The 26,410-nt window shown below is 39.8% G+C and overlaps 1 protein-coding gene across 1 annotated transcript; it reads right to left on the bottom strand.

Moving 5' to 3' along the window:
• Positions 1-3,058: 3,058 nt before the first annotated feature.
• Positions 3,059-16,419, bottom strand: slitrk6 (SLIT and NTRK-like family, member 6). Its single transcript, XM_058052034.1, has 2 exons — positions 16,018-16,419; positions 3,059-6,737 (listed from the first exon to the last, which is right to left on the bottom strand). The coding sequence occupies exon 2, from the start codon at positions 6,720-6,722 to the stop codon at positions 4,188-4,190; it is 2,535 nt and encodes an 844-aa protein (XP_057908017.1). The 5' UTR covers positions 6,723-6,737; positions 16,018-16,419; the 3' UTR covers positions 3,059-4,187.
• Between the last annotated feature and the right edge of the window lie 9,991 nt (positions 16,420-26,410).

Genomic DNA, 26,410 nt, shown 5'->3' with positions numbered 1-26,410 from the left:
ACTCCAGTGCTGACCCGATGACCTGTACATACACAGTGAAAAAGAGCCAGCCCTACCCAAAGTGGTGCCCAGGGTGAGATTTTATACGACACTCGCCCGCATCTGCGACTTACATATGCATGCAAAAGAAATTGAATGACATTGTATTTAATTTGTAAGACAACATATCAACCGATTTACATGGTCCACAAATTACAAATAAATACAAAAAAATCGGTACAATATAAACACTCTTACCAGAAAATGTAAAAAAAATCCTGTTACTATGTAAGTAAATAATAGCAATAAATTACAAATAGATCAACATCAAACAATTTAAATAATAATATAAGCAATAAGAAATTGCTTTATACAAAGCTACATAAAATAACTATACAGAAGCTATATAATATACCTATAGATGCAAAACTATGTACAAAAATAGATGCGGGTGACTTAATTGTAGTAATATTAATTGAGCGATGCTTTATATTTAAAACAATGTAAGCATTTCTCATTTAATTATTCATTTAGTATGCTCTAAACCACATGTAAATGGAGGGATGAACCACTGCATGTTTTCTCTCCAACAGGTGATATAATTGATGAGCTCCCTACCTCAAATTGAAGGTAATCACCTGCTTTAGTGACCGACTGGAAAGAAAACCTGAAGTGTCTTAGCTCTCTCTGGCATGAGTTTGACACCCCTGCTCTAATCGATGAAATATACTGTATACTGCCACAGTAAATCATTCCAAAATACTTGACTAGATGCAGTCTGTGGGTTCCGACTAGAGTTGGTACAATTAATCGAAGAATGAATGATTGCCATATTTTTTTTATTTCCTTAGTCATCCATGACTATGATCCAGGACCAAACCACTAACTGTGTTTGGTTCATATTGATTGATCTATCTAGGGCCTAACCAATTACGAGATTAATCAAAACACCAAGCGTCGAATTAATCAACTAAGAAAACAATCGTTAGTCCCAGCCCAAGTTCCGAGTTTAGCAGTTCTGGATTTCCTGATTACATTATTTGTTCTTGATCATTTGTAAATTGTTGTGAATGTGTGCAAATATTTTGTGGAAAAAAGAAAGCTAATCATAACTGGAAACTTCAGGACAGGATGTGGGATGGCTGTGATAGAAAACAACTACAGACAAATGGTTACAGTGGCTGGCCGATGTTTTATTCTGCCCTGCTAGTTTGTAATGCATGTGAAAATGGATCATGTGCGCTTGTTAGAAGCCAGTGCCCGTCACACTTGAGTAAGTTGAATAACGAAAAGAAGAGCACATAAATACAATGCATTTAATTGTAGTGAGTTTGAACTGCAGAATCTGTGCAGCTGCTGCCTTGACATATTGCCTCTATCGTATCCTTGGCCCAACTGGAAGTTAGAAAACAGACCTTGTGATCCATGCCAGTGCTCAACCGGGCCATTATTTAGTGAGCATATGCTTGCACCGTGGCCACATACACACACAGTACAAAGGCCACTTGATCAATTAGCAAACAAAAGAGAACAATTATGCTATTTCAAACCAGCTTCCCTTTAATTAATGTACTTTTATTTCAAGGCTTATATGCATTCCTTTATATCTTAAGCGGTTGTTCAAAGATAAACAACAGTACAAAAAAGGTCTGTCCTTTTCTTGTCCTCTCCATAAAGTTTTAAGATTAAATCTAACTGGCAAAAACAAGAACTTTTGGAGGCTTACTTACTTAAACAATTCCCTAGTGGGTTTATACATGTGCTCCACATTGGACCTATTCCTATAATTTTGCCCCATAAATCATTCAGTCTCCCTAAAATGGAAAACAGTGCTTTGTTCACCATTTTCACATAGCTTGTGCTTTGAGCAGCTTTTATAACTACCATAGCACACTATTCTAATTCTGACCTTTTGTAGAGCTGCAGTACATCCTTCATGCCTCTGTGTGAAGCACAGGGGGAAATAAACATCAATCCTGTAAATACAGTATGTGTGTGGTTTCACATCTCTCACTGTGAGGTTTCATGTGCTGCTATAGCAGGGAGGTTTTGCTGAATCAATTGTTATAGAAAATGTGTTGGCTCGCCCCCCCGTCCACAACCATTGTTGTGTGATTAAGGACTAGACTTGAGCCATCGCACAGAAAACAGCAGTACAATGACAGGGAGATGACCAAATTAGTGTTTGGACAAGTTTGTTGCCAGGTTGTTGGAAGCTCATTAACACAGTAATTCAAAAAGACTTGGATGAACCTTAAACTCACCATGAATGCATGTCTTATACTGTTGTCGCATACACACATGTTATAATCGGCCTGTATGTCTGGGGTGCCCATTGCGTTGATCATGTCGTGTGGGTCAGTCGAATGTGTTACCCACGTCATAAACGTCATTTTGGAGATGTCATATGACATCAGTCAGCTGACATTAAGCACCTCGCTGCTCTCAGCGGCAAAGATGACTCAAGGGGCACACGGAAATGCAGCTTTGATCTTTATTTTTCAGATTACGGATAAACTACCTCAGTGGAAAAATGCCTATATTTGTACATGTACTGTAGCAACTACTTACAGATATGTCAAAAAAAGTCAATAGTTTGATGGCGCTGCGCCACAGCCTGAATTTCACTGTAGAAATGTGTGTTATCTACACTGAAAACTATTAGTGTGCCCATGACTGAAACCTTTTTAATTAGTTGCCTTGACTTTGGCTGCAGTCTTTTGCATCATCATTTTTCATTTCCAAATATCCAAATGTACAAAATCCATGTTGTAGCAATTTTTCAAGTGGTGTTAAGAGTTTGATCAGGTCTGAATGTACAAAGTTTTCCTGTTTTATAGTACGAGTAGTAAGTAGTAAGAGTAACTTACATGCTGAAAATGTGTGTGCACCACTGATATACTGCAGATAAATAATATAGATAAATACATTTATTTAAGTATACTATAACCTCATGCTAAACGCTTCCCTGTCATCTCAGTTTATTGCACAAATAATAGTCCATAAATCAATTCTACGTATTTTAAAATAGGGAATTATTTTTCAATCACTCTGTATATAAAAATATGCATTGTCCATGTTTGTCGTATTCTTTATTTTCTGTTCATCAATTACAACTTCTGATTATGTTTTGTACAGCACTGAAGGCACACAAAACCAAAAGATAGAGTGCAACATGGCTATTTACAAGATGTACAGAATAAATAATTCAATCTAATTAGGTAGAAAAGCTACAGAGTGTGTGCTTACATGGACTGTATTGATGTTTATAAGGGGCACAGAGGGTGTTTGGGGTATAAATCCTGAACAATGTCCAAGTTGGGATAGTCAGTCAATGACAAATGGGAAATGCTTTATCAGGTAAATCAAACACAGTCCAGTTCCCAACATACGTTCAGATCATACATAACCGGGGCTATTTTTCACGGTTTGAGGATGAAAGAATGAGTTGGAGCAGGGTCAAGTTGATTGTCATGCACCATATTGTGGCATCTGTCAGTGCAATGCATTCTACAAGACAATGGTTATGTACTGTATAAGTGTTATATTTATTCATTTCGACAAAGAATTCCCCTCTATCTCATATTGTACATTTGTATAAAAATAAATACATGTTCTGTGATTGCATTTAAAAGCTCTGACAAGAAAAAGCACAAAACCCCATGCTTCTGTTTTTCTGATGTACAGTTGATATTTTGCTGACCTGTAAGCCCCCCCACCCAACATACACCGTCTGGCCCATGGCACAATGAGCATTCCGGTTCCAGCAATCCAGCTGGCTTATGCTGACAGAGGGTGTAATCAGGTCAAACCCGGAGTGAGGATAGACTGATTAAACAGCAATTCTAGGTCAAGTGGTGATTCAGATTCACTATTTTTCCAAACATCTGCTTTATCCTGACAGGATGGGTGGGGGTTGGCAGAGGGCGGAGTCTTTATTAATCGATTCATTTGGCAGCCATGGATACTGCATGGGTTAAAAAAATAGCCTCTTTGTGTTACATTTGGCCAAAAGTCACACCTTCCAGTGGCTACATAATGTGGCTGTCAAATGACAAAATAAACCGAGCAGTTACATTCTGTGCTACAATTAGACTTAAAGTGACGTGCCCATTACAGCTATTTCACACTGTGGAAAATACAAGAGGGCAAAGAGGACAAGGCACTTGCATCAAAACGTCACATATGATTTCTCGTTCTGCCGAAGCTCAGTTATACGCAGCTTGATGCTCTACAATCTCCAAGTAGTCTGGCTCAGTATGTAAATTGGCCTTGAGTTCAAAGTACTCATTCTTAGTTTGCTCAAGCATGACCTTGCGCGGCCGGGAGTACATAATTGTCTCCATTAGCTTTAACTCCTCCTGGTGCCGTGGGACTTGCATTTCTACAGCAGGCTGAAGCTGGGCCATGTTTTTCCGCAGGTACTCCGTAATTCCTAGCTGTTGCAGCTCCTTTTCCCGCTCCAGAATATTCCTGTACAAGGAGTTAGGGTCCCCAAGTGTAAGAAACTCAGCCGGGCTCTCCCCTGCCATTGGTTTGAACTTTGAGCCCGGATTGCCTGTAAGAGGGGAGGTGTTCTCCTTCTCCATGATGCTCCGACAAACATGATTCTTGGAGCTCGGGTGGTCTAGGCTATAATCCAGATCTGCGTCGTGCTCCTTTTGCTGAGAACAGTACGTTGGGTTTCGACAGATCTGCACAATGGGGCTATGCGACCTCTCCTCGTACAAGGTAGCAGATCCAGGTCTTTGTGTCAGAGTGTGGTGCGTTGTTTTCTGCCCATACATGCTATAATGTAAGTGTATGGGGCTGTTGCTGCTGTTTTCTCTCGGATGCTCTCCTGCTGTTTTTCTTTTTGCTCTGCGGCGCCGCCGATGCACAACAAAAACAACCAGTCCAGCTGAGCAAAAGATTATCATTAAGACTAAAACAAGAAGACTAAGGATGAGCACGGAGAGTGGGACGGTTTCTGTGAGGGAGCTGAGTAAGCCTCTGCCAGAGCCGTCGGGGCCCAGTGTAGCAGTCACGCTTTCCTCTCCATCTGGAGCCAAAGAGTGGGTTCCCAAACCTGTGCAGAGCACTTCGTGACGTAAGCTCCTAAGATCAGCCTGCATCACTTTCTTTGGGGTGTGACACAAAATGGAGCCCACTACAGTGTCTTTTCTCAGTTTTTCCACCCACTGTTTGAGGCTGAACAAGTCACAGCTGCAGTCCCACGGGTTGTCCTCAAAATAAATCTGCTCTAATGAGTCGAGTTGATCAAGCACGTTGCTCACTGGCAGGTGCATAAACAGATTTTTCCTCAGATTTAATTTGGTGAGGGGTGCATTGCGAAATATCTGTGCAGGAAGAGAGCTGAGCAGGTTGTTGTTTAATGATAACAGATTAAGGTTTGGCAGGGGATTAAATGTGCCTGGAGCAATGTCCTTGATAAGGTTATATTCCAGATACAAGAATTCGAGGTTGTGGAGACCCACAAACATTGTGGGGTAAAGTTTTTCAATTCGGTTACCGTTCAAATGCAGTTTCCTCAAACTGCTTAAGCTGAGGAATGTCTCATTGTCAATATAATCAATCCTATTATTTGCCAAATTGAGCAATTCCAGCCCATCATATGTAACAAAATCATACCTGTACAGTCTCTGAATCATATTTCCTGTCATGACCATTTTAGTGGGGCTTTGCTGAAGTATTCCGATATCTGAAACCTTTTGAATTCCTCTATCTTGACAATGCATCAAAAACCCTGCCACAGGGTGATTGTGGCAAGAACAATGCTCTACACAAGGACTACCCGGAACGTGAGACGGTGTTGGTTCCTTGGCGTCGTCTTTGGCATCAGTTAACTTGGGAATCTGCGCCCCCTTGGATGAGGGCGTAACAACCATATCCAATGACTTAGAGGGTTCCTCTAAATTGATATCTGCGTGGGATGGACAGAGAATTTCCCGCTTTACTTTAGCTAAGATGGTGCCCTTGAGATTGTGTGGTGAGTTGCAGATCACCTCTCCAATTGCAGATTGGCCCCTCATGTTCTCCATCCAGATTTTTAAATGCAAAATTTCACAGTCACACACCCAGTCATTGTCCTCCAATAGTAGTTCCATAATCCGACCAATGTGCTCTAGAAAGCCAACATAAGGCAGAGTCTGGAGCTTATTGCCACGTAGGTCCAGGTGGGTGAGAGGCACAAAACGGAAAATGTTGTTTGGTAAAAACTCCATGGAATTATCATTGAGGATTAGGACCTTGAGGCGGATCAGTTTGTTAAAGGCTCCAGGCTCGATGACCCGAATGAAATTTGTGTCGGCTTGGAGAAACTCCAAATTCACCAGGCCTTGAAAAGTGTCCTCTTTGAGTGTGACAAGGAAATTTCTATTGATGTGGAGTTTTTTCAAAGAACCAAGAGTGCTAAAAACTCCTGGTTCTAATTCTTGTATGCTATTACCTCCGATGTGCAACGAAAGGGCATTTTTGAGCCCTTCCATTTCCTCAGTGCGAAGCTCAACTAAGTCATTTTTATAAAGGTTTAGGTGGAAGGGCACATCTGAAGGGATTTTAATTTGGGAGATGCTGCTGAGGTTTCTCTGCTCGCAGTTAATGTAGAGGATACCGTCCTTTGCTTCGCAGGAGCACAAAGAGTCGCAAGACTCGCTAATGGAGGTCGACGGCTGTAAGGGATGAGAATCTTGGCATCGGATCGCCTTTAAAAACACGCTGACCAAAATGACACAGGGCAACATGATGGTCTGTGATACCTGTAATGAAAAAAAAAGTGGGTGGGGAGAGGAGAGGGGGAAAATAATATTAAATTCATACAGTTTCAAGTTGTCCAGAATAACATTCCGCTGCAAGGTTATAGTTGTCTGTGAATAATAACAAAATGTCTGCAGCATTTTCTTTGATTTCTCATCTGGTGCATCACACAAGTAGCCTGTTTCATCACACTTTGTTTGGTAAAACTCTGGTGCAGTTTGCTTGGTTCATTGGATCAAGTGTGATCATTAAACCCTGGCGAACGCCGAACAAATGGACAAAGATTGCTTCAACTGGAGGTAGGTCCACTCTCCGAATTGTGGTGCAATTTGCTCAACTCTGCTGAAATGTGACTGTGATATGTAACAAAGACACAGACTAGTGTAAACACAACTGTAAAAAGCACGGAGGAGTCATGAATATATAAACGCTAAGCCCGGTACAGCTGTCTTCAGTTGTCTTTAATGCTGTCTCATTGTTGCATCTTTGCGCATCTGTCTTGCAGTACTCAAGAGTGCTGTTTATCAATCTGTCTGTCTGTCTGCCTGTCTGTCTATCTATAATGTTACATTTATGACGATTTTAGAAGCTCTTTGTGAGATCTCGGCTAGCGAAAGCAAAGTACAAACACAATCCTACTACATTTAAGCTTAACAGGCAGCATTATTGCATGCATATTTGTGATGCTTTTAACTTGGTAGATGTTGGTGATATTTGTTGCTCAGTGAAGCAAAATGACACAGAAAATTCCAATAATACCCTTTTTCAGAAACTTACTGATATGTCTGTTTCGATGCTGAGCGACAACACAAAGGCGGCATCTCTTTCTTATGACTCAATGTTTGGCCCTCTCTATGCTATGCATTATATGACTCACACAGAGCTACTCTGTTCAAATGCCATATCATGTCTCGATCAAAAATACCATATATGAGAAATGTTCAGCCAGTTATCTTTCAAGTGGACTGAATGGACAGCACCACAAAACATGGCATGTGCCGCACTGCTCCATCAATGAAATGTGTCTCATTAATCTGATTTAAGTGACAGCAGATCAAAGGCTGAATCATTCTCGTGAACTGGCCGTGTGATAACTTCAATCACGAGTACGCAACTGATGGGAAGGTGGGAAGGCACAGCTGTTCTTCACAAAGCTGAGTATCTGAAATCCTTCATGCTAGCAGGCCCAAGAAAGCACATGCTTTGGAGAGCAAGGAATCTGATTCTATAAATAACTTCCACATTATTTGAAAGTAATAAGGCATTAGAGACATTGTATCAAGACAACAATGCATATCCCTGTGGGTTAGTGTGTTTCACTCTTAGTATTTATAATTTTATATTGGGTTGCAACCACGTCTGCATCACTTCCGATGACTGGTGGTCATGGTTTATTTTTATTTTGAACATGCCCAACACATATTACAATTCACAACTGCACATGTTCAAAAGGGAGTAGGAAGAAGCAAAACTTATTAAATCTGTCCCCCTTTTCATTTCACATCAATTGCTACTATGTTTGTTTGTGCACTTTCAGTATTCAACATGTACCATTTACCATGGGGACGGTGGGGTTCAATGAATATGAGCACATACATACTCAGTATCTCTCTACAATGTTCAACAGATTAAGGCGAATAACAAAGCATGTTGCTGGAATGATTTGCTCCAATTGTGTGCATGGTGTGTTGCATGAAGACATGAAATAGTTGAAAACAAGGCAATCAAACAAGGGTGATAGCTTGTCTTCTGCGTCAGATACAATAAATGTAGCAGGTGAAAATACATGAAATCTATCTGCGTTGTTACACCAAATCAGTCTGCATCAAATCTGCATCAAATGCATTATTATGGAAATTTACGATCACACACGAGTCCGCAATTAACCTAACATGCATGTTTTTGTAATGTGTGAGGAAACAAGAGTACCCGGAGAAAACCCACACATGCATGGGGAAAGCATGCAAAGTCAACACAGAGATGCCCAAGTAGAGGTTCTAACCCAGCTCTTCCCGATCTCCTTACTGTGTGGCCAACATGCTAACCACTTGGCCGGGCGGAAGACCCAAGACAAGGTACATTTAACATAGCACAAATCAATAAGATTAACGTAACTGTCAAACGTGTGGCTAGCTTTTACGGTGGTAATGTGAGTTAAAAATATGGAAAAAACTTTTAAAAAAAATTCAGTTTGAAGACTCAAAACTCTAAATCGTATTAAAGAAATATTTGCTTTATTTCTAGTCGGCTGATCTACGTTTAGGGTTCATAAATGCAAGGCCATAAACATGATGTAGTATGCTATTTAGTTTTTGTAATGTCTATTAACGAATTATTTCTCTCTATCGCCAGTAAATCACAATCTTGGATGGATGTAATCTACAGAGCACCATCATGTAGTCCCAAGCAAGCTATCCTTTGTTAAGGGGTTATGGGTAACAGTGAGGTGACAAGACAGTTCTGGATTGGCTTGTTCAGCTCACACTCTTTTTGTTTGTTTGAGTCGGTGCATCAGGATGTGTCATTTTGTCCCCTGTGTCCTCTTTGAATATGTTATGGACCTTGTTCTGTAACACTATCTTCTCCTGAAATCCCGATTTGAATTATTTCCATATGCAAGAACAGCACATACATGCAGCATTTTCGCCCCTAACTACTGCTGTTGTCATGTGACAACAGCAACCATATGTGACGTCACATACAAATTGTGGAAGTAACGCTTGTAATATTTAAAACAACAAATAATCTTCATTGCACATACGTTATGAGGAGCTCTTTCATCATTGAGCACCTTTCTGCATCCCCCCAATACCAACACCCTTGCCACATTTGATTTATTCCAAGGTCACTTTCCAGACACGACGCAGACAATGAAGCTCAGCAAAAATGTTGGACACGAATAATTGAGAGAATGCTTTCGGATAAACATGAGACACCTCATTCGGAAATCAAACATAATTTGTGTCAACAATAGCAGGCAACTGAAGAAATAACCCTGTCATTTACGATTCACCTCGGAGGATGAAAACATGCTTGTGTGATTAAACTGTTAATTCCTCAGACTGTGACAAGGAATCAGTTTCCTCTCCAAAGACAACCTGGGAGCAAAATACAGAAAAAAAAGACTCAAGCACTGTAATTGTACAGTGCATTTCCATCTACAGTACATTCTTTTTGAGCAAGACAAGATCTGAGAGAGCAAAATTCATCTAAACTCTGTTAAACCATCATAAAACAACATTTTCTCCTGCTTTGGTTAATTTGTTTATGCTCTCAGCAGTATCACATGTCGATGGTCCAAGGAGATAGTTTTCAAATGAACTTTGCTCACGTGTTATTTCCAGTCACAGCAGCTTATATTTGCATCTCTGTCAAACAACTCCACATGTTCAAGATGAATTAAACCATTACATTACCATTACAAATACTGGAATATATTCCTACCCTTAAAAGCAGGACAATAATGTCCTGGTCCATGGTTCAACTTTGCTACATTTGCCACCACTAGTGAGCTGTTTACTTGGCACTTTTTGACCTTACAGTGGATAAACCTTGTCATTGTGCCTGGTGCACTTTACAGCCTGTGTACAATGGCTGTTTTGTTGTGATTTAGTTTTCTTAGGATTGAAATCAGAATAACTTTTGCACTATTTATAAGCTTTTCAAGTCACTTGACTGACACTGTTAGATTACACATTAGATGCATTTTAAACATGTAAAATAAAATTTAATGCAATCACTTCTCCAATAAGTTGATGAATCACAGCCCCTACAATCCAGACTGGATGGCAAGGCTTGTTGGTGGGCAGACAGAAGTTAAATGAAATAAAAATAGTTCTTGAAATCAGGAGTGGGCAAACCTTTTGAGTCCCAGGCCACATAGGGTAGAAAAACAGCCTTTCCACACACAAACATTCCTTTCCGCATGTCAATCTCTGCAAAACTACTCATTTACGAGTAGATTTTCTGTTTGAAAATCTTCTGTTTTCTGTTGAAAATTTTTGGTTTGAAAATTTTCTCACTTTCCACTTTACTAAGCAATTATTAAAAGTATGAGTCATGCTGAGATCAGATTGATATGGATATGCAGGGCTGCAGCACAGGAATCATATCGGAAGTGAAAAAGTTGTATCGGTACAACACTTCCGTGTGTTATTGGGCCAGTTTACAATCGGAATAAACAATTTTTGTTTTTTTTTTTTGAGAAATTAAATTAAACACAGCAGTCTGACGTCCAAAAACCAAGGTCAAAGTTTTATCACTATTTTTGTCCGTGGTGTGTGTAGCCAAGATTCGCACCTAAACATAAAATGAAACTCGGACTGTATAGATGTTATCTGACTATAAATAACACAGCAGAACACAGATACGGAAGCACAGCCTCACATTTTTCCATCTGTACTTCACACTGACTTCTTCAAAAGTGTTTTAATTTCATATGCCCAATATAATCAATGTTGCATGGGACACCACATCACAACTGTGTTTGATAAAGCTTCTTCCGGTACTAGTCTTCCACAATGCAGCTCCGCATTCAACATTCAAATATGCATCACTTTGCTGTTCAGAAGATTCAATTAGCAGGGCCGCCGAAGCCTCGTGAGAGCTCCTCTCATGCATGTGCGCAAAGCAACTCATTACTCAATGACAAATGAATTCCAACAAGACCACTACAAATATTAGAAAATATCTTTTAAAAAAAACGCATCACAGCCTTGCAAGATCTCTCTACATACAGACCCATAAATAACACATTTCTGCTTAATTTTACCCACCATTATGACTGATTTCACTTACTGTTTGCCTTAGACCAACGACCATTGCCTTCAGGGGTATCAGAGTAAATATTTTGACCCCGAATTGCTTGGTACTGCCATCCATCCTAAACCATGGCTTCAGGGCCCCAACCAAATTGGAATAACTGAATGTGTAATTTTGAACAAATCTCTGCAAAACAACACAGCTCATTGTTGAAAGGACAAGGGCACCACAAAACATGTGATCTTCACTGATGGCATAACACCCTTCACCCTTCACCCTTCCACAGATGCATCACACTTTGCAGGTGAACACCACGCTATACACAAATCTCAATGTAGGCAGTACAGAATTGTGTGCACATTGTGGGCATCGTCGTCATACAGTATGAATTCAGCTGTGTCATCATGCCGCCAAAGGAGATAGGCCTACTACATACCAGTGGTCTGATGAAATATCAATATACCAAACTATTGCAATGTTTTACCTTGCAATGGTTTATCAATATGCTCATGCCATGTATTATTTTGTAAATTATTATTAAAATTTAGCCGTTATGAATGTTGTTCATTGTTCCTCCTCAGTGAGTTGTGCCATCATCCAGAAGATGTGGAACTTCTGCCACGGAGGTCACAGAAGAAGAAAACTCAAACAACACTGCTGCGAGGATGTGACCAGCGAGGTAGGACAATCAAAAATGTGGACTCACTTTGATTTGTCCCAATTCACATTTTTTGGCTTTATCATTCATTAATTGTGAGTACCTATGCATTGTATGAATTAAAATGTTTTAAATATGTGTATGAGGCATATTAAATAATTACAATAGTGACTCTTATTGCAAATTGTCTTCAAAATCAAACTAGCAGTGGTGTTGTATTGGTGTTGTAAAGACCTTGAATGTCAGAAGTCATGTGGACATTTAGTAGTATCAGCACAAACATGAGCTAGAAACCAATATAGAATCTTAATCAATGGGGGAGTTGGATGTCAATGTGATTCTGTTTTCTGTCAGTGGGCTTTAGTTCCGCAAAAGCAAGCAAACATTCATTACTCTTTGCAGTAATTAAAAAAAAGAAGTGTGAGGTTCTACTTTTAGGTGCAATGTTCTAGATGATGGTCTCCATTCCCTTCAGGGTTCATCTGTTCTTCATAACTTCAATTGCTTGTTTCAGCAGGGCAACCACAGCCAGTCAGAACGGCCACAGGGTACTGGCAATGATCGTCTTATGATTCCTCCATAAATGCAGTTTCGTACAGAAGCACTTGGACAGTGAATAGTTTTTATGATTTTGACTCTGTAGACCACCACATTGGAATCAAAAGAATTCAAACTAGACATAAGATTTGAGTTTTTATTTAAGAAATTATAGCAAGTTCATGTAACATAAATTTACAGGAGCTGAAGAACATTTGGAAATATGCCATCATTGTAAATCAACTATAATCTTTCACGTCTGGATAAAAACAATTAGTCGTCAATGACTGATTTGAATCTGGAGCCTGTGGTCATCACCAAGTTTCCTCATCGGGAGGCTTTGCCGGGCTTTCACGACAGCCACTTGCTGCTTTTTTGTGATTCTTCACTTGCAATACTTGTGCCTCAGTTAGTGTGTGGCTTGGTTAGAGTGTTTTTCAGTTTATGTCCAAAATCTGTGCATTTTTTTTTCCTGTACATGTTGCTTTCATTTTGCAGTTTTCATTCTCATGTTATTGATACTGTGTGAGTCCAACTGTGCTCTTAATGTATTTAATCACAAATGTCCTTCCTAGCAGCTCACTAATAAATGGAAAAACAGGCACTGTCCCGCCAGACACAAACACAAGACACCAATTCAGGAGGAATGTTGGGTAAAAAGCTGGACAGCTCGTGTTAGAACGTGTAAAAATAACAACTCTTTACGTCCCTCCTGCTTGTTTTAGGACAGCCCTAACATGTTTAAGACCTGAACAGAAATGCAAGATAACGTGTGTAACAGTCAGCACAAGCAGAGGAAACCAAAGTTATTTTTCCTAAATAATCGTTATTCTTCTTTGAAATGGCCGTCTGTGCCCCTTTCTCAATTGCACATTTTGCACATCACGCAGAGAGTGCTGTCATTCCATATTTTTACTTCTACCAACTGCAGGTGAACATAAATTGAATATTAATGAAAGGTTTGTGCTCTGCAACCATTTTTGGTGCCTGAAGCATTGAGTCCAGTACAAGCAGCTTCTTGACTATTTTATTCGTCTTCTTTTTTTTTTTTTTTAATCTCAGCTCTTTGACTCTCTCCCAAATGTCTGACAATTACACAGGCATGCGTTGCTGCAAAACATAGCCCCTCTAGGCAGCAGTCATCCTTCGCCCCCGAGTCCCTTGAAGGTCAACAGCCAACGGTCGCGTGCGGCCACTAATACATCAAGTCCAACTGCTTTTGCTCGCAGGCAGAAACGAGTAGGGAGTCTGAGACAGCGTTACTTGTTGCATTCAGCCAGGCACGGTTTCATTTCAGTCACATACACTCACACCCCTCCTTCCTCTGCTCTATTGCTTGACTGTGCATAAATGTGAGTGCATTTTTGTGCCTTTTTTATGCACACGTGCGCGCTCCATAGTTGCATGCCAGAGCACCGTGCAGTGATCCCAAGAGCCAATTAGGCTACTGAGGGACTGAGGGTCGCTTTTTCATCTGCAGTAATGGAAGTGATGTGGCTAACCCTGCAGGGGTCAATGCCACCACTACGCTATTGAATGTGCGAGAGCAAGAGTGATTCACTCCAAAGAAATTCTAATTTGATGATACTTCTGACATCAGCCTGGAACAAACTCTGTTGCACTTGTTTTACTTCAAGAAATACATTTCATTTCGCTAAGCTGTACATTACAAATTGCAAAGCAAATGCTGAAAATGTTTCTCCCCCTGGTAACCACTGTTAGGCCATCTGATACCCAAATGTCAACTTCAGGAGGGTGTCACTCTCCGTGGTTGGTTGTTAATGGCCTTTGAGTTCAACATTTTCAACTAGGCCAAGGTAGATTAACCTGAAGCTTGTTGTCTCATTTAATCGAGTACTTAGTTGGGCCCTAGACTAGTGGTGTACAAGCAGCGGCCAGGGTGTTAATTTTGGTCCACGGCACATTCTAATAATAGAATTTAACATGAAAAGTTCTGAAAAGAAAAAAGCTGCAAAAATTAAGTTTGATTTTAAAGCAAAAATCTGTTATTTGTTAAAGTTGTAATATTATCAGAAACAAATAACGCAACATATTTTTTGTTGGGGGTGGAGTTTTATAATGTTACAAGAATAAAGTTAAAAAAAAAACACAGGAATGAAGTCATAATTTTGAGGAAAACGTTTATAAGAAGAAAGTACCAATAAGAAAAAGTCAAAATATTACTAGAAAAAAATATACAATATTAATAATAACATTTTAGTAGAAGTTGAAATATTAAAGAACAAATGTGTTTTCCTAATTGCTTTAATCTTTTTTTGTAGCCCTTGGACAACACTGCCCGAGATGAACCCGATCAGTTTTTAATTCAATCTTTATATTATGCCAAGAGGCAGCAGAATTATAATCATGTGTTGTTTGTTATGTAACATATCAGAAAAAAAGACAAAAATGTTGATCACTTTTTTCCAGAGTCAAAGCTGTTTGCTTGTTTTGCCCAAAACACAAAGATAATAGGTCTGGTTTCGTGGATGACTACGGAAATAAAAAAAAAATATATTCACATTCGAGAGGCTGAAATCAGAGAATATTTACATGTGGAAGGCTAACGCAGTTTCCAATTAATTGGATACTCGATTAATCCCTGATTAATTGTTGCAGCTCTATTTGAAACCAAGCTAGACCAAGTCGTATTAGTAGAGCGCAGGCCTCAAGGCTGGACTATATCAGTTTGGATCCATAGGTTATTAAATGGAGTGTTCTCACTAACTTCACTATAAACTCACAGTTGAAGGGAAAAAATGAAAAATCCTAACATACACAAACAAAAAATTAAGTCCTGGATATGCACCATTCACGGCAAAACATGGAATAAGTCAAAATAGTGTAATATTCATAAGACTTCATTTACTTTCTAAAACATTCAGTCATACTAAGTTGGAATGAAAAGTACTGTGGCCTCAATTACAGTAGATATAGAGTCAATTTTGGCATTGCATGTTTTCTGATGGTCGTGATATGGTAGATGCTGGGTACCAGAGAAGCTTCTTGTTAAAGCAAATAAGACACGCCTATATACATGAGGGACGAGAGAGGAATGGATTCCCTAAGTGTGGAAATAAACGACAGTGAAAAGACACACCAGTCTTGTGGATAAGCAACCAGGTGAGCTCAAGGTTACCTGTCAAGTTCAAGCTCTGTTTTATATCAATTACACATGGAAATTATGAACCAGTCTTATAAGAATTGTGTAAATTTGGGGTTTCAAGTGTTCTCCATCATACAATAAGAACAAGATAACATTGCTTACTGAAAGTTGCAAAATAAGTCAATGTAAAAAGAGAAGACAAATGACACTGCGTTCTTACCGACGACAAGTGATGGGAGATAAGCTATTCCGAATTTCACCACGTCGAGTCCATCAGTGCGCGGAAGCCAGCCGCGGAAGCCTCTCCGCGGTGAGGGTGAACTTCCAACGGCGCCGCTGGGCAGCTCTCAGCTGGCCCCGGTCACTGTCGCGAAAAAATGTCCTCACTCCTCTGGTCCCGGGACAATGAGCGACACTTCTCTGCCGCCTATCCCGGAATTAATTATGATAAAGTTGCGGTCCCAGCCAAAGGACTGAAAGTACAGTGATGCTGAGTAAAAAAAGCTGCAAATCTTTTTTTCACAGGCCCTCAAAGTAACCAGCAAATGCTGTCCTCTCGCAGCGCGGTGCCTTGTGAAGCGTTAGCAAATCTGCGACGCCTTGTCTCATCTGCTCCGTAATTTGCATGCCGTGGAGGTGCAATACATGGAAGGGGGATAACTAGCAAGTTCAAAAAGAAAGGGCAGATTCACATCCGGCTGTGCTCGTCAAAATAAGAGCATATCTATATAAAGAAATTAGAGGCTTGGCGTAAAACTAGCTTTACGCACCCATTACTGTGATCATTTTAACCAAATGACTTTTACAATTAGCTTTTACAGTCAATCACACATTTTTTATGTACTTCCAACAGAAAAAATGCACGTGTTTCAAATGAAATGTGACCAACTTCCGGCATTTGCCTTGCCAAATACATGGTACAACAACACAGATGGGAGATTGCTGTTACACCTAATCTCTTCTTCCTAGTGGAGTTTCTTACATTACTAAGGGGGAAAACGTTGAAATGGTGTGCTTTAAATAGCCAGGCTGCAGCATCCCAAATGGCTGTTGTTATGTAATAGGTAGAAAGAATAATAACACTACAGTAGGCTACAAATGATCCAGTGGAAGATAAAAGGAGATGAACGTCGAACGCTTAGTCAGATGTGTGTATGTTATTGTGGGGAGGAGGGGATGGTTCTCCTCAGGTGCAAATGGTACCAAACTGCAAGCTGGTCTGTGTCCTTTGATGCTTAGACAATCTTTGAACTCCCCGTTGCCATATATGATAGCATGCTGGGCAGTATTCCATCTCATGCTTCTCTGTGACAAAACCCCGATGGAAACTGATTCATCCACTATCTAAATTCTCTGCAGTGTTACGGGTTGATCGCTTTCAGATGGGCCACAATGTGGCTTGACATAGCTTGGAGCCCTACTGGGTTTGTCACCAGATTTAGGGTGAATTATGCTCCCATCTGGAGCATCAGTAAGTTTGTGCAGAGGCTTGCCAGTGGCACAGACTTCCACCGAGATAGGATGGCCGAGTAAATATTTCCAAATTACAAGAGGTGTTTATTATTGGAGTTTAGTCACAATTGTGTGTTGAATGGTAATATACACACATCATGAGAATGAATATAATATACATTTTTTACCTCAATGTGTAATGTATTTTGAGTTATTTGATACAACAAAGTACATCTTCAATGATATATAAACAATTTGAAGTCATTTTGAATGTTCTCTAATTTACTCAGGGTCCAAATGTTTTGGCCACCAACAAGCTTTTGGCATAATTCTGGTAGAGTTCATTTAAATACGTAGCTCGATTTCTTGTCTAGCTGTTGATCTGAGGTGAAGTTGAACAATTTGGAAGTAGTCCTTTTTCATTATTCCATCCACTTTGTGCAGTGCACCAGTACAGAGGGGTTTTGCAGCTGGGGGGCGGGACAATGGACACAACAGCCGTCTCAACGACTGTAGTAGTCCCATGATGACAGCAACGATGGTCCGCTTCCAGCCTTGCCACCGTCAATAACGAGCATATAAATGTGAAGGTGCAGTGGTGCCCTTGTTAACCACATCTCCAGGGGCAGAGAGCACCAGCCACAGGGGGAGAACGAAAGACGAGAGAGAGGGGTTAGTCACACACTACATAAATGGTAAGTATCATTGAGAAGAAGGTTTCAATATTTATTGGGGTGGGGGCAGGGTTAGGGATTTTAGGGGTAACCTATTTCGGGGTTTGATTAAGGGTTGGGAAGAGGAAGAGCCAGGCAGTGAGACCCTGATCTGGATTCATGAACAGCCCTGCTGGACTGCTCAGCTCCCCCCCACATAACATCTTAGAAGTTAAGGCAGGGCAAAGGTGAGGGCAGACGAGCTTGACATACAACCATTGACGTCTAAACTGCTGGCAGTATCCAATTTTGCATTTTTTTGTGACTCAGTGTTACAAGGTCTCAGGTGTGAAGAGGGAGGAGTTACATTTAGGGTTCTTCATCTAGGGTAATAACACTCTTTCATACTGGTCACTGGAAGTTCAACATTATTTCTAAATTCCTTATTTCTAAAATCACAAATAGTTAAACTTGCTGATATAGCTAATCTTCAAACAGCTAAAATAATGCATAAGGCTAAAAATAACCAATTACCTAAAAATGTCATCCAATACTAAGAGAGGAGAAATATGATCTTAGGGAAGAACTAAATTTGAAATACTTATATGCTTGGACTACGTTAAAAAGCCATAGCATTTCAGTATGTGGAATCAAACTATGGAATGGATTGAGTAAGGACCTCAAACAATGCACAGCGATGAGCCAATTCAAGAAACAATACAAGCAGTTGATGTTTGCTAAATACAAGGATGAAGAGTCTTGAACCAGTCATGATGTGCTATATATATATATCACTATATTGACACTTACTATGGTACCCATTATGTCATTGTATGATCATATCACCTTGTACTTCGGTATGAAGTGCATTATTAAAAAAAAAAAAAAAACCCTTAAACTGTATTATGGAAAGCAGGAAGTGAACAAATGTAACAGTATCAAAAGTATCAGATGGAGGGGTATGATTTAATAAGCTTTGCTTCTTTCTACTCTTTTTGGACATGTGGAACTGTGAACGAACTGATTATGTGATGCACTAAATTGTAATCTGATGCATGTTCAAATGAAATAAAACCATTACCATTACCATTAATATGACACTGCATGACGAAGTCTCTGAGCATGAAGTCTCTGACACAGTCACTCTACATAAAGATGTTCTAGGCCAGTGGTTCTCAACTATTTTGACCCATTTTTTACCTAAAACAAAAATTACGCTAACCAAGGCGTACCCTAACCAAGACGCCACTGTATTTGATGTTGACGACTGTCATTTCATAGAACTTTGTTTTTTGTTCTATGATCATGTTTACAGAGATGTGTCCCTATTTGTAGCATGTTACATAATGTACATGTTACTGTACAGTGTTTGCTCGACGTAAATGGAGTAATTATTAGCGGATGCTGAAGCTGGGTGCAGATGCTGTTTTATTTTCTTGATGCTTCCCTTTTTCAGCTTTTTCTTACATAATGCAGTTTTTATGTGTGTGGGCTGTATTTGTTAGTCTCCAAGCACTCTATTTGGAGCTGTTAAATGTATTCATTCAATGGGGCAATTTACACAATAGTTTTTGTTTTTTTTTTAAACAAAGACATGAGTTGCTTGTGTTGTTTGTTTGTATCAATTACATTTTGTACAGTTATTTGAAAATGTGTTTTGAACGAGGACATTTTGGAAAACGAGATTTTCTGGAAAAACTTAGAAAAACCTCTTAATGTGCAAGTACGCCTCAACCTAAGCAAAGATGGCCGAACTCAAGGTTGTTGTTGTATTCATGCTTATTATGCTTTGCTGAAAAATTGCATAGATTGGATTACGAAATACTTCAAATTCTAAACCCATGTCTTGCCAGCAAAGGGTATTCAAAAAACAGTTGGTTAAGACTAGTAGAAAAACTACAAATGTGCTTGCCCATAGTGGGTTTTTATGTAATTTGATGTAAACATACCCTCAATGTCTACTAAAATAATCAATAAAAGGTGAAACATGACAAATCTGTGTAATTTAAGAATCTATGTACTTGTTTGGTATGGAGGAGATGGAAAGTATGGGCCTGTGGATATTTAATAACATAACTAAATTATTTGCCTCTTTGTTTGAAAAGTGACAGTCGCGCGCTGAACACCACAACCTTGCATCTGGTTTTGTCAGTATCTGCAGTTTTGCTGCAGCTGTTCTTATGCATAATTGAAGCGCTTTCTGTGAGATTTGCTCTCTTTTGCAAAATTCAATTCTTGTTTCAATAATCCTTAAGAGATATTTCCATAATATTTAGTGCATCTGAACTTTAACCACAGCATAGTTACAACTACAATGTAGTTTTGCTCTGTCAAAGTCATTGTCCTCACTGCATCTGTGGGTTTTAGCAAAAATCATGCTCCGCATGCAATCTTGGCTTGTTTCGGAGCCTAAGGCGCTGTCTTCCTCTTCATTTTCTGCTTCCAATTCAGAGGCATATCCGCCATGCGCTTACTTTCCCTACCTCTGATGTCACTATAAGTCATCTTCATGGGAGCAGTACGGTACCTAAGGAGCCAAAGGAGTAATACACGACTGTGTGAGGCTATTGCTCGTCGACAAAACGCATCACTGCCTTAAACACTATCTGAAAAAAAGAAATTAGGACATTAAGGCTACATAACTTTAAGGCAGCAAGGTACAATCTACTCTAATGTACCCAGTAGGTCTAAGTAATTGTCTATTTTTCAATAATGCAACAAATCTGCATTATTGCACATGTACAGCAAGGATTATGTGTTCAACAAGCAATTTATCTAACCTAGGTAATCTTTGCGTAGCACTTAATTTGTTCCCAAGTGCTTGAGCGAGATGTTTACCATCTTAAGCCAGACCACTTCATCCTCTTCTGGTTGATGTAAGTGCCCTTTTGTTAGCTTGATTGGTTTTTTCGGTTTACTCAAAGTCCCTAAAGGTTCAGGTAGTAAACCACAGTGTTCCACATCATTGACGTGAACTCTTGCTGTTCTTCCACATGTCCAGACATGCCAGACTACACTTACAGATCGAGGTTTGATCATTGATACAAGTCAAAACCATGCACTCCACCCAGATCTTCTGACAACAGCACACAGTTAAACATAATATGGTACAATAGAAGTTCATTTCTGTCCCTGAAGGCACAGTCTAAGTGTTTCTATACCACTTAGGAGTAATTATTAGACTGCAAGGTAAATGTTCGTAACTTTTCCAGTAGTATAGGTGTGTCCGACTTTAATAGACAAGTCAAGTTTAAAAAAAAACAGAAGTCTCGACGGTACCGCCTGTGATAAGTCAGTTTTTCCTTTAAGGGAGATATTTCTTCAAAACAAACCCACTGAAGGGTCACTACTCACATAGAAGGCAGGTTCTTTTTCAATACACTACTGCCTTTTTTTTTTTTTTAAGAAACACACTACGAGGAAGTACTTTGTGAAGAAGGCATGCTAATTTCCCTGCCTGACTCATGCCCAGGCTTGTATAGAATGCTTACGTGTAGCATTTCGTAACGGACACACCAAGTGAACACTTTGTTTTCATGCAATGTAGGACATTGTGGGCTTGCTTGTTTTTTTTTTCCTGCAGAAGCACATTTTGATTTAAAGTGTGATGGGGAATTGAAGATTCCTTTGCTTTTTGGAGTATTGACTGGTACAACAAGCCACAGCATACTGTTTTTGGAATTTGTACACAAGATTTGTTTTCTACCTCACTGATCTACCATTGTGCAACCACTAAAGGAAAGAACAATCAAAGACATAATTTTAGCAGCTCTGCAGGCCGTTATGCATGGCAGAGATTTAAAAGAAATCTATATTGTTGTTTTTATCAAAATCCTTTTTATCATATACCTACTATGGTAAAGGTAATGCCCACTTTCATTTACTATCATTGTGACAAGTGAACAAAAGGTTGGCAACACACTACACAGATGCAAAGACTCAGCATGACGGAAAGCATAGCAGGTGTCTTAGCGGAAATCTCTCCAAATGTATCTGACATGATTTTTCGACTTGCTCTATAGTTTTTGGAATTATGTTCTATGTTCTTGTATGCGAACATACAGTTAGTAAAAAATACATTTTTGGTTTTGCTGTCCACCATTTTTGGGATTCATCTTCGACAAAAGGTGTTTCCCAAGGTCATTGCAGTCGAACTTCACAAACATGAGCAAATGGACAAGATAGGAGATGGGACAAATATCTGGGGATGAAATAGAAAACTTTCAACATGTATGAATTAATTTAAACGATGGGACTGTATAGCTGATGCTAAGGTGTCCAATGACAAAGACATGGAGATGAAGATTGATCAGCTTCAAAAGTATAAATTACCTTGGAGTTGCTTATCCTTCAATTACTGTATTGTTTTAAATTGCCTTTTTAATTAGAGTAAAGGGCTCTTTGGAGCCTTTTTTTATTGTGTTTGGTTGTCTATGTTTACTCTGCCTCCACCGTCAACACATTTCTGTGAAAGTAAGTTTCATAACATGCATAATGCTTTGAATGCCTGTCGCTATGGTGGCACAGCGTTTACAAAACTATATAATATATGCCGGCTGTATAATCCAATTCTCCTCCATAACGAAACAACCTCATGGTATCACTCGGACACTGTGAACAGCCACCGGCAACAAAGCGTTTTGGCATGACTACTTTTTTGATGAATAATACACTGAACAAAATAGACAAGCTAACTCCAGTGTTTGCTTGCTAGCCTAAAATGAGAGTCGTCCCCATGGCAATCCCAATGCTGGACTATGGTCATCAGGTCATTGGAAAATCAAAATTAACCCCGACTTCACTACGCTTCTATTTTAAACTGACCCACATGCGTCTGACGCATTTTGTGTTTTTACACAAAGCAAAAAAAGACTTCCGCGAACAATTCTGTGGTTATCATGACACATTAGAGCAGGGGTGCTCATTAAGTCGATCGCGATCTACCGGTCGATCGCGGAGGTGGTACTGGTCGATCGCTGGTCGATCGCGGCGTGACATTAAAAAAATATCATCGTAGCATCAATGCCGTCACTTGATTGATATACAGGGCAGCCATTCAGATGACAACTGAATGTTGCCCTTCGGGCGACCAATCAAATCAAACAACGTTTCTAAGTGCAGCAGAACTTACGATGTCAGCCTATCATCCATCCCCGTTACTTGATTGACATACAGGACAACCAGTCAGATGACAACTGAATTTTGACCTTCAGGTCACCGCTCATGCGTAAACAGTGATGCAAAGTGCTAAGCTAGTCGGCGAATTGCGTCAGATTTTAAGCCCTCGCTAAAGTTTATGGCCACTAAAATGAGTGAAGTAGCTGGACCAAGTAAAAAGGCAAAAACATATCACTTCCATACGGAATGGGAGGTGGACTTTTTTTCCACAATGTCTTTTTTGAAGTGCGTTTGCCTCATATGCCATTCTACCATCGCAGTACCAAAGAAGGGAAATGTGGAGTAATGTGGAGGTAATTACAAAAATGTTAATTGTTAATTATGTGTGTTTTGCAAAGTACAAATAATCCTCAATACATTTGAAAATAAGTAGATGTTTTGCATTTTTGTAGTGGGTAGATCATTTTGACTCGGCCATTTTAAAAGTAGCTCGCATGCTGAAAAAGTGTGAGCACCCCTGCATTAGAGTTTCCCTGTGCTGTGAAGGTGTACAACAGGCCACTCATCTGGCATATGAATCACTTGTGTTGCCTGAATCCCATCGATCCATTATTGAAACTAAATCTTATTAGCCATCCATTTGTCATACAACGACCTTTCCCCTCAGCAACATGCTCTTTTCCTGCATGAGTCACAAGTGCTGAATGTACACTCAAGTAATTATGTTGCCTTTTTCCGTCCTGTGAACACCTGCCTTTGTCCTCTGAGAGGTGTTTATTTGACACCACTGTAGTTTATCATCTCGAGAGACTCCTCATCCCACCCTCAACATAACAAAAGATTCAATATTGTGTTTGTTAATTTTAAAGGATAAGCGGCATAGAAAATAGATGGATTGATGTTCACTTTAAATTAGGGATGGTACAAAATGTCATGTCACAAGATCTTGTGAGATTTGAATTAATCTCACAATACATAAAAATAAACTTGATAATTTAGTCATGTGTTCAAGCCCCGGCTCGGGCAGTGTAAAGCGGGAAGGTTACACATGCTTTTTTTTACTCTGTGTATTGGTTTCAGCACCTTGGCGCGTTTGTTCCCTCGGACAACTACATGAATGAAGTCAGTCTCTTTGTCTCATTGGGTGGAGTCAGGGCTGGTAGCATACACAGAGTACAGAATAGTGTAACGTTGTGTAAATTAGTAGATTGCAATATATTGTCAAGCATTTTTTCAATTTTTTAAATTAAAATCTTGCCTCATCTTGCAGACCCAATTTTGAGTGTCTTGTGACACCCCTTCTTATAATTACGGGTCTGCATGTGAAGCAATGCAGGCCATGTTAACATTCCTCACGCTTATTATTTTGGACATATTAATATTCCTTATATTTATTAAGAAACTGCATACAGAGAAATGCAGGCCACATTAATATGCCGCACGCTCATTATGGACCCGTTGTCACGGTGCGGGTTGCGGTGCGACCCCAGGATGCAGAGAGCAGGACCAGATGCAGGTAAAACATTTTTTTAAATAATAATTGCAGCAGTAGGATACAGCAACTGAGGAAAGCAGACCGACAAACGATAATGATCCCAAGGAGGGGAGCAGCACACACCTGAACTAAATAGGTAACAGAAATTAGGAACAGGTGTGGCTGATAATTGCAACACAGTGGAAAACGGGGCAAAGCAGGAAGTGAATACAAAATAAGGGCGTCCGAACAGAAACTAAAGCCCAAGAAGGGAACGTAAACAAACTATCACGCGAGAACCTACACAACGTGATCTCAATCTCTTGCATAAAAATAAAGCCATCTTAATATCCTTCAAATGTATTTATTTTTCTTGTGATTTCATTGCTTAATGCAGCACAAGCAGGTGCAAATAATCACAGCCGCTGGAGTAGAGGCAACAAAAGGCTAACAAGAGGTGACTCTGCAAAAAAGCAATGGAAGCACCGTTGTGTGATGGAGATGGGGATTACGTACACAAAATAGGTTTCTATAGGACATACCAATGTGGTACCATCAATGGAACTGCATTGGTGGAGAGAAGAAATAAACTGCTCAAAAACAGATCCGTCTTTTATCTTTTATTCTGCAGAAGGGAAGATGGTTGAAACAGACAGTTGAGCGTCTGCCGCAAGTGCCCCCACCATTTCATGGTGAATGCAGCATACTGCTCTTGGATTCTAATGACTAGAGTACATATATAAATGCCTCATACAGGATATAGCTCATGTCCATTCATTCGTTCATTCATCCACGAGGAAATCCATGCATGCACGGGGAGAACATGCAAACTCCACACAGAGATTGCACAGAGAATTGAACTCGGGTTTCCTAGATGTGAGGCCTGCGTGCTAACCACTTGGTCACTGTACAGCTCATGTCCATATGTTTGCTTATATTCCACAGAGAGAGTAATATTGACAATTATGACGGAGTCAGTCAGTAAATGCGGTGACATTTGCGTTGAATTTGTTATACTCCGTGACATAGGAAAGCCTTTCCCATCACGTAGTGGCCTGAGTTACAGTAACTGCATGGTTATAGACAGGATGTTGATGGTTGTATTGTTTTCCATGTGTTGTATTTATATTGGATTTATAAGTATTGGTTAAAGTGCATCGATGCATGAATATGAAACTAATCAGTTTTTGGTCACTTAACTTGATCATCACTGCTGTGGTAATAGGTGACACAATGAACGGGCTTTTGGCACCACCTAGCGGTGTCATTCAGAACATCAGGGATATTTGGATGAAGACAAGGGACCGACTGGCTACGGTCAAAGCTGTAGTTTACATGTGTCATTAGAGGGCCGAAGCACTTAAGTTTTCTTTCCAACCAGTTTCTGCAGCAGCTCCTTCCCTCAAACCAAAGGAGGGTTAATCATTAAAATCACCTGCTTTAGTGACCGGCTGAAAAGAAAACCTGCAGTGTCTCGGCCCACCATGGCATGAGTTTGACACCCCTGCTGTAGTTCCTTTGCCTACCCTAAGCTACAGTGCACATTTTACACAGCAAGAATACTGTAAAACACATAAGGGAGGGCGGGGTAATAAGGGACAATTTTGGGGAAAATGTTTTAAATGTAATTCTGCCTTTTCATGTTAAACAGGAAGCTGCTTTGTGTTTTTTTTTTTTTTTTTTACACCTAAAACACCTAAAATAGAGTAAACAGTAGTAAACAGTAATTCACAAGTCACACATGTCTCTGTCTACCATTGACCATCATTCCATTTGCAATGTGTGGCTGATCGCATTATATACTTACCCAGGCAGAAGAAAAAATAGTTCCCATCAACCATGCATCATTTAGTCAAGATTTCAGTTGTATTTACAAAAATGAGTACGCATTTATGTACGTTATACATGTATATCAG

Source organism: Doryrhamphus excisus, chromosome 16 (assembly GCF_030265055.1).
Source record: "Doryrhamphus excisus isolate RoL2022-K1 chromosome 16, RoL_Dexc_1.0, whole genome shotgun sequence".
Classification (NCBI taxonomy): domain Eukaryota; kingdom Metazoa; phylum Chordata; class Actinopteri; order Syngnathiformes; family Syngnathidae; genus Doryrhamphus; species Doryrhamphus excisus.
This window is presented reverse-complemented; position numbering and strand designations above follow the sequence as displayed.

Bases quoted from the DNA above. Each gene is read 5' to 3' on its own strand.
- slitrk6 (XM_058052034.1), bottom strand. From the start codon at position 6,722: ATGTTGCCCTGTGTCATTTTGGTCAGCGTGTTTTTAAAGGCGATCCGA.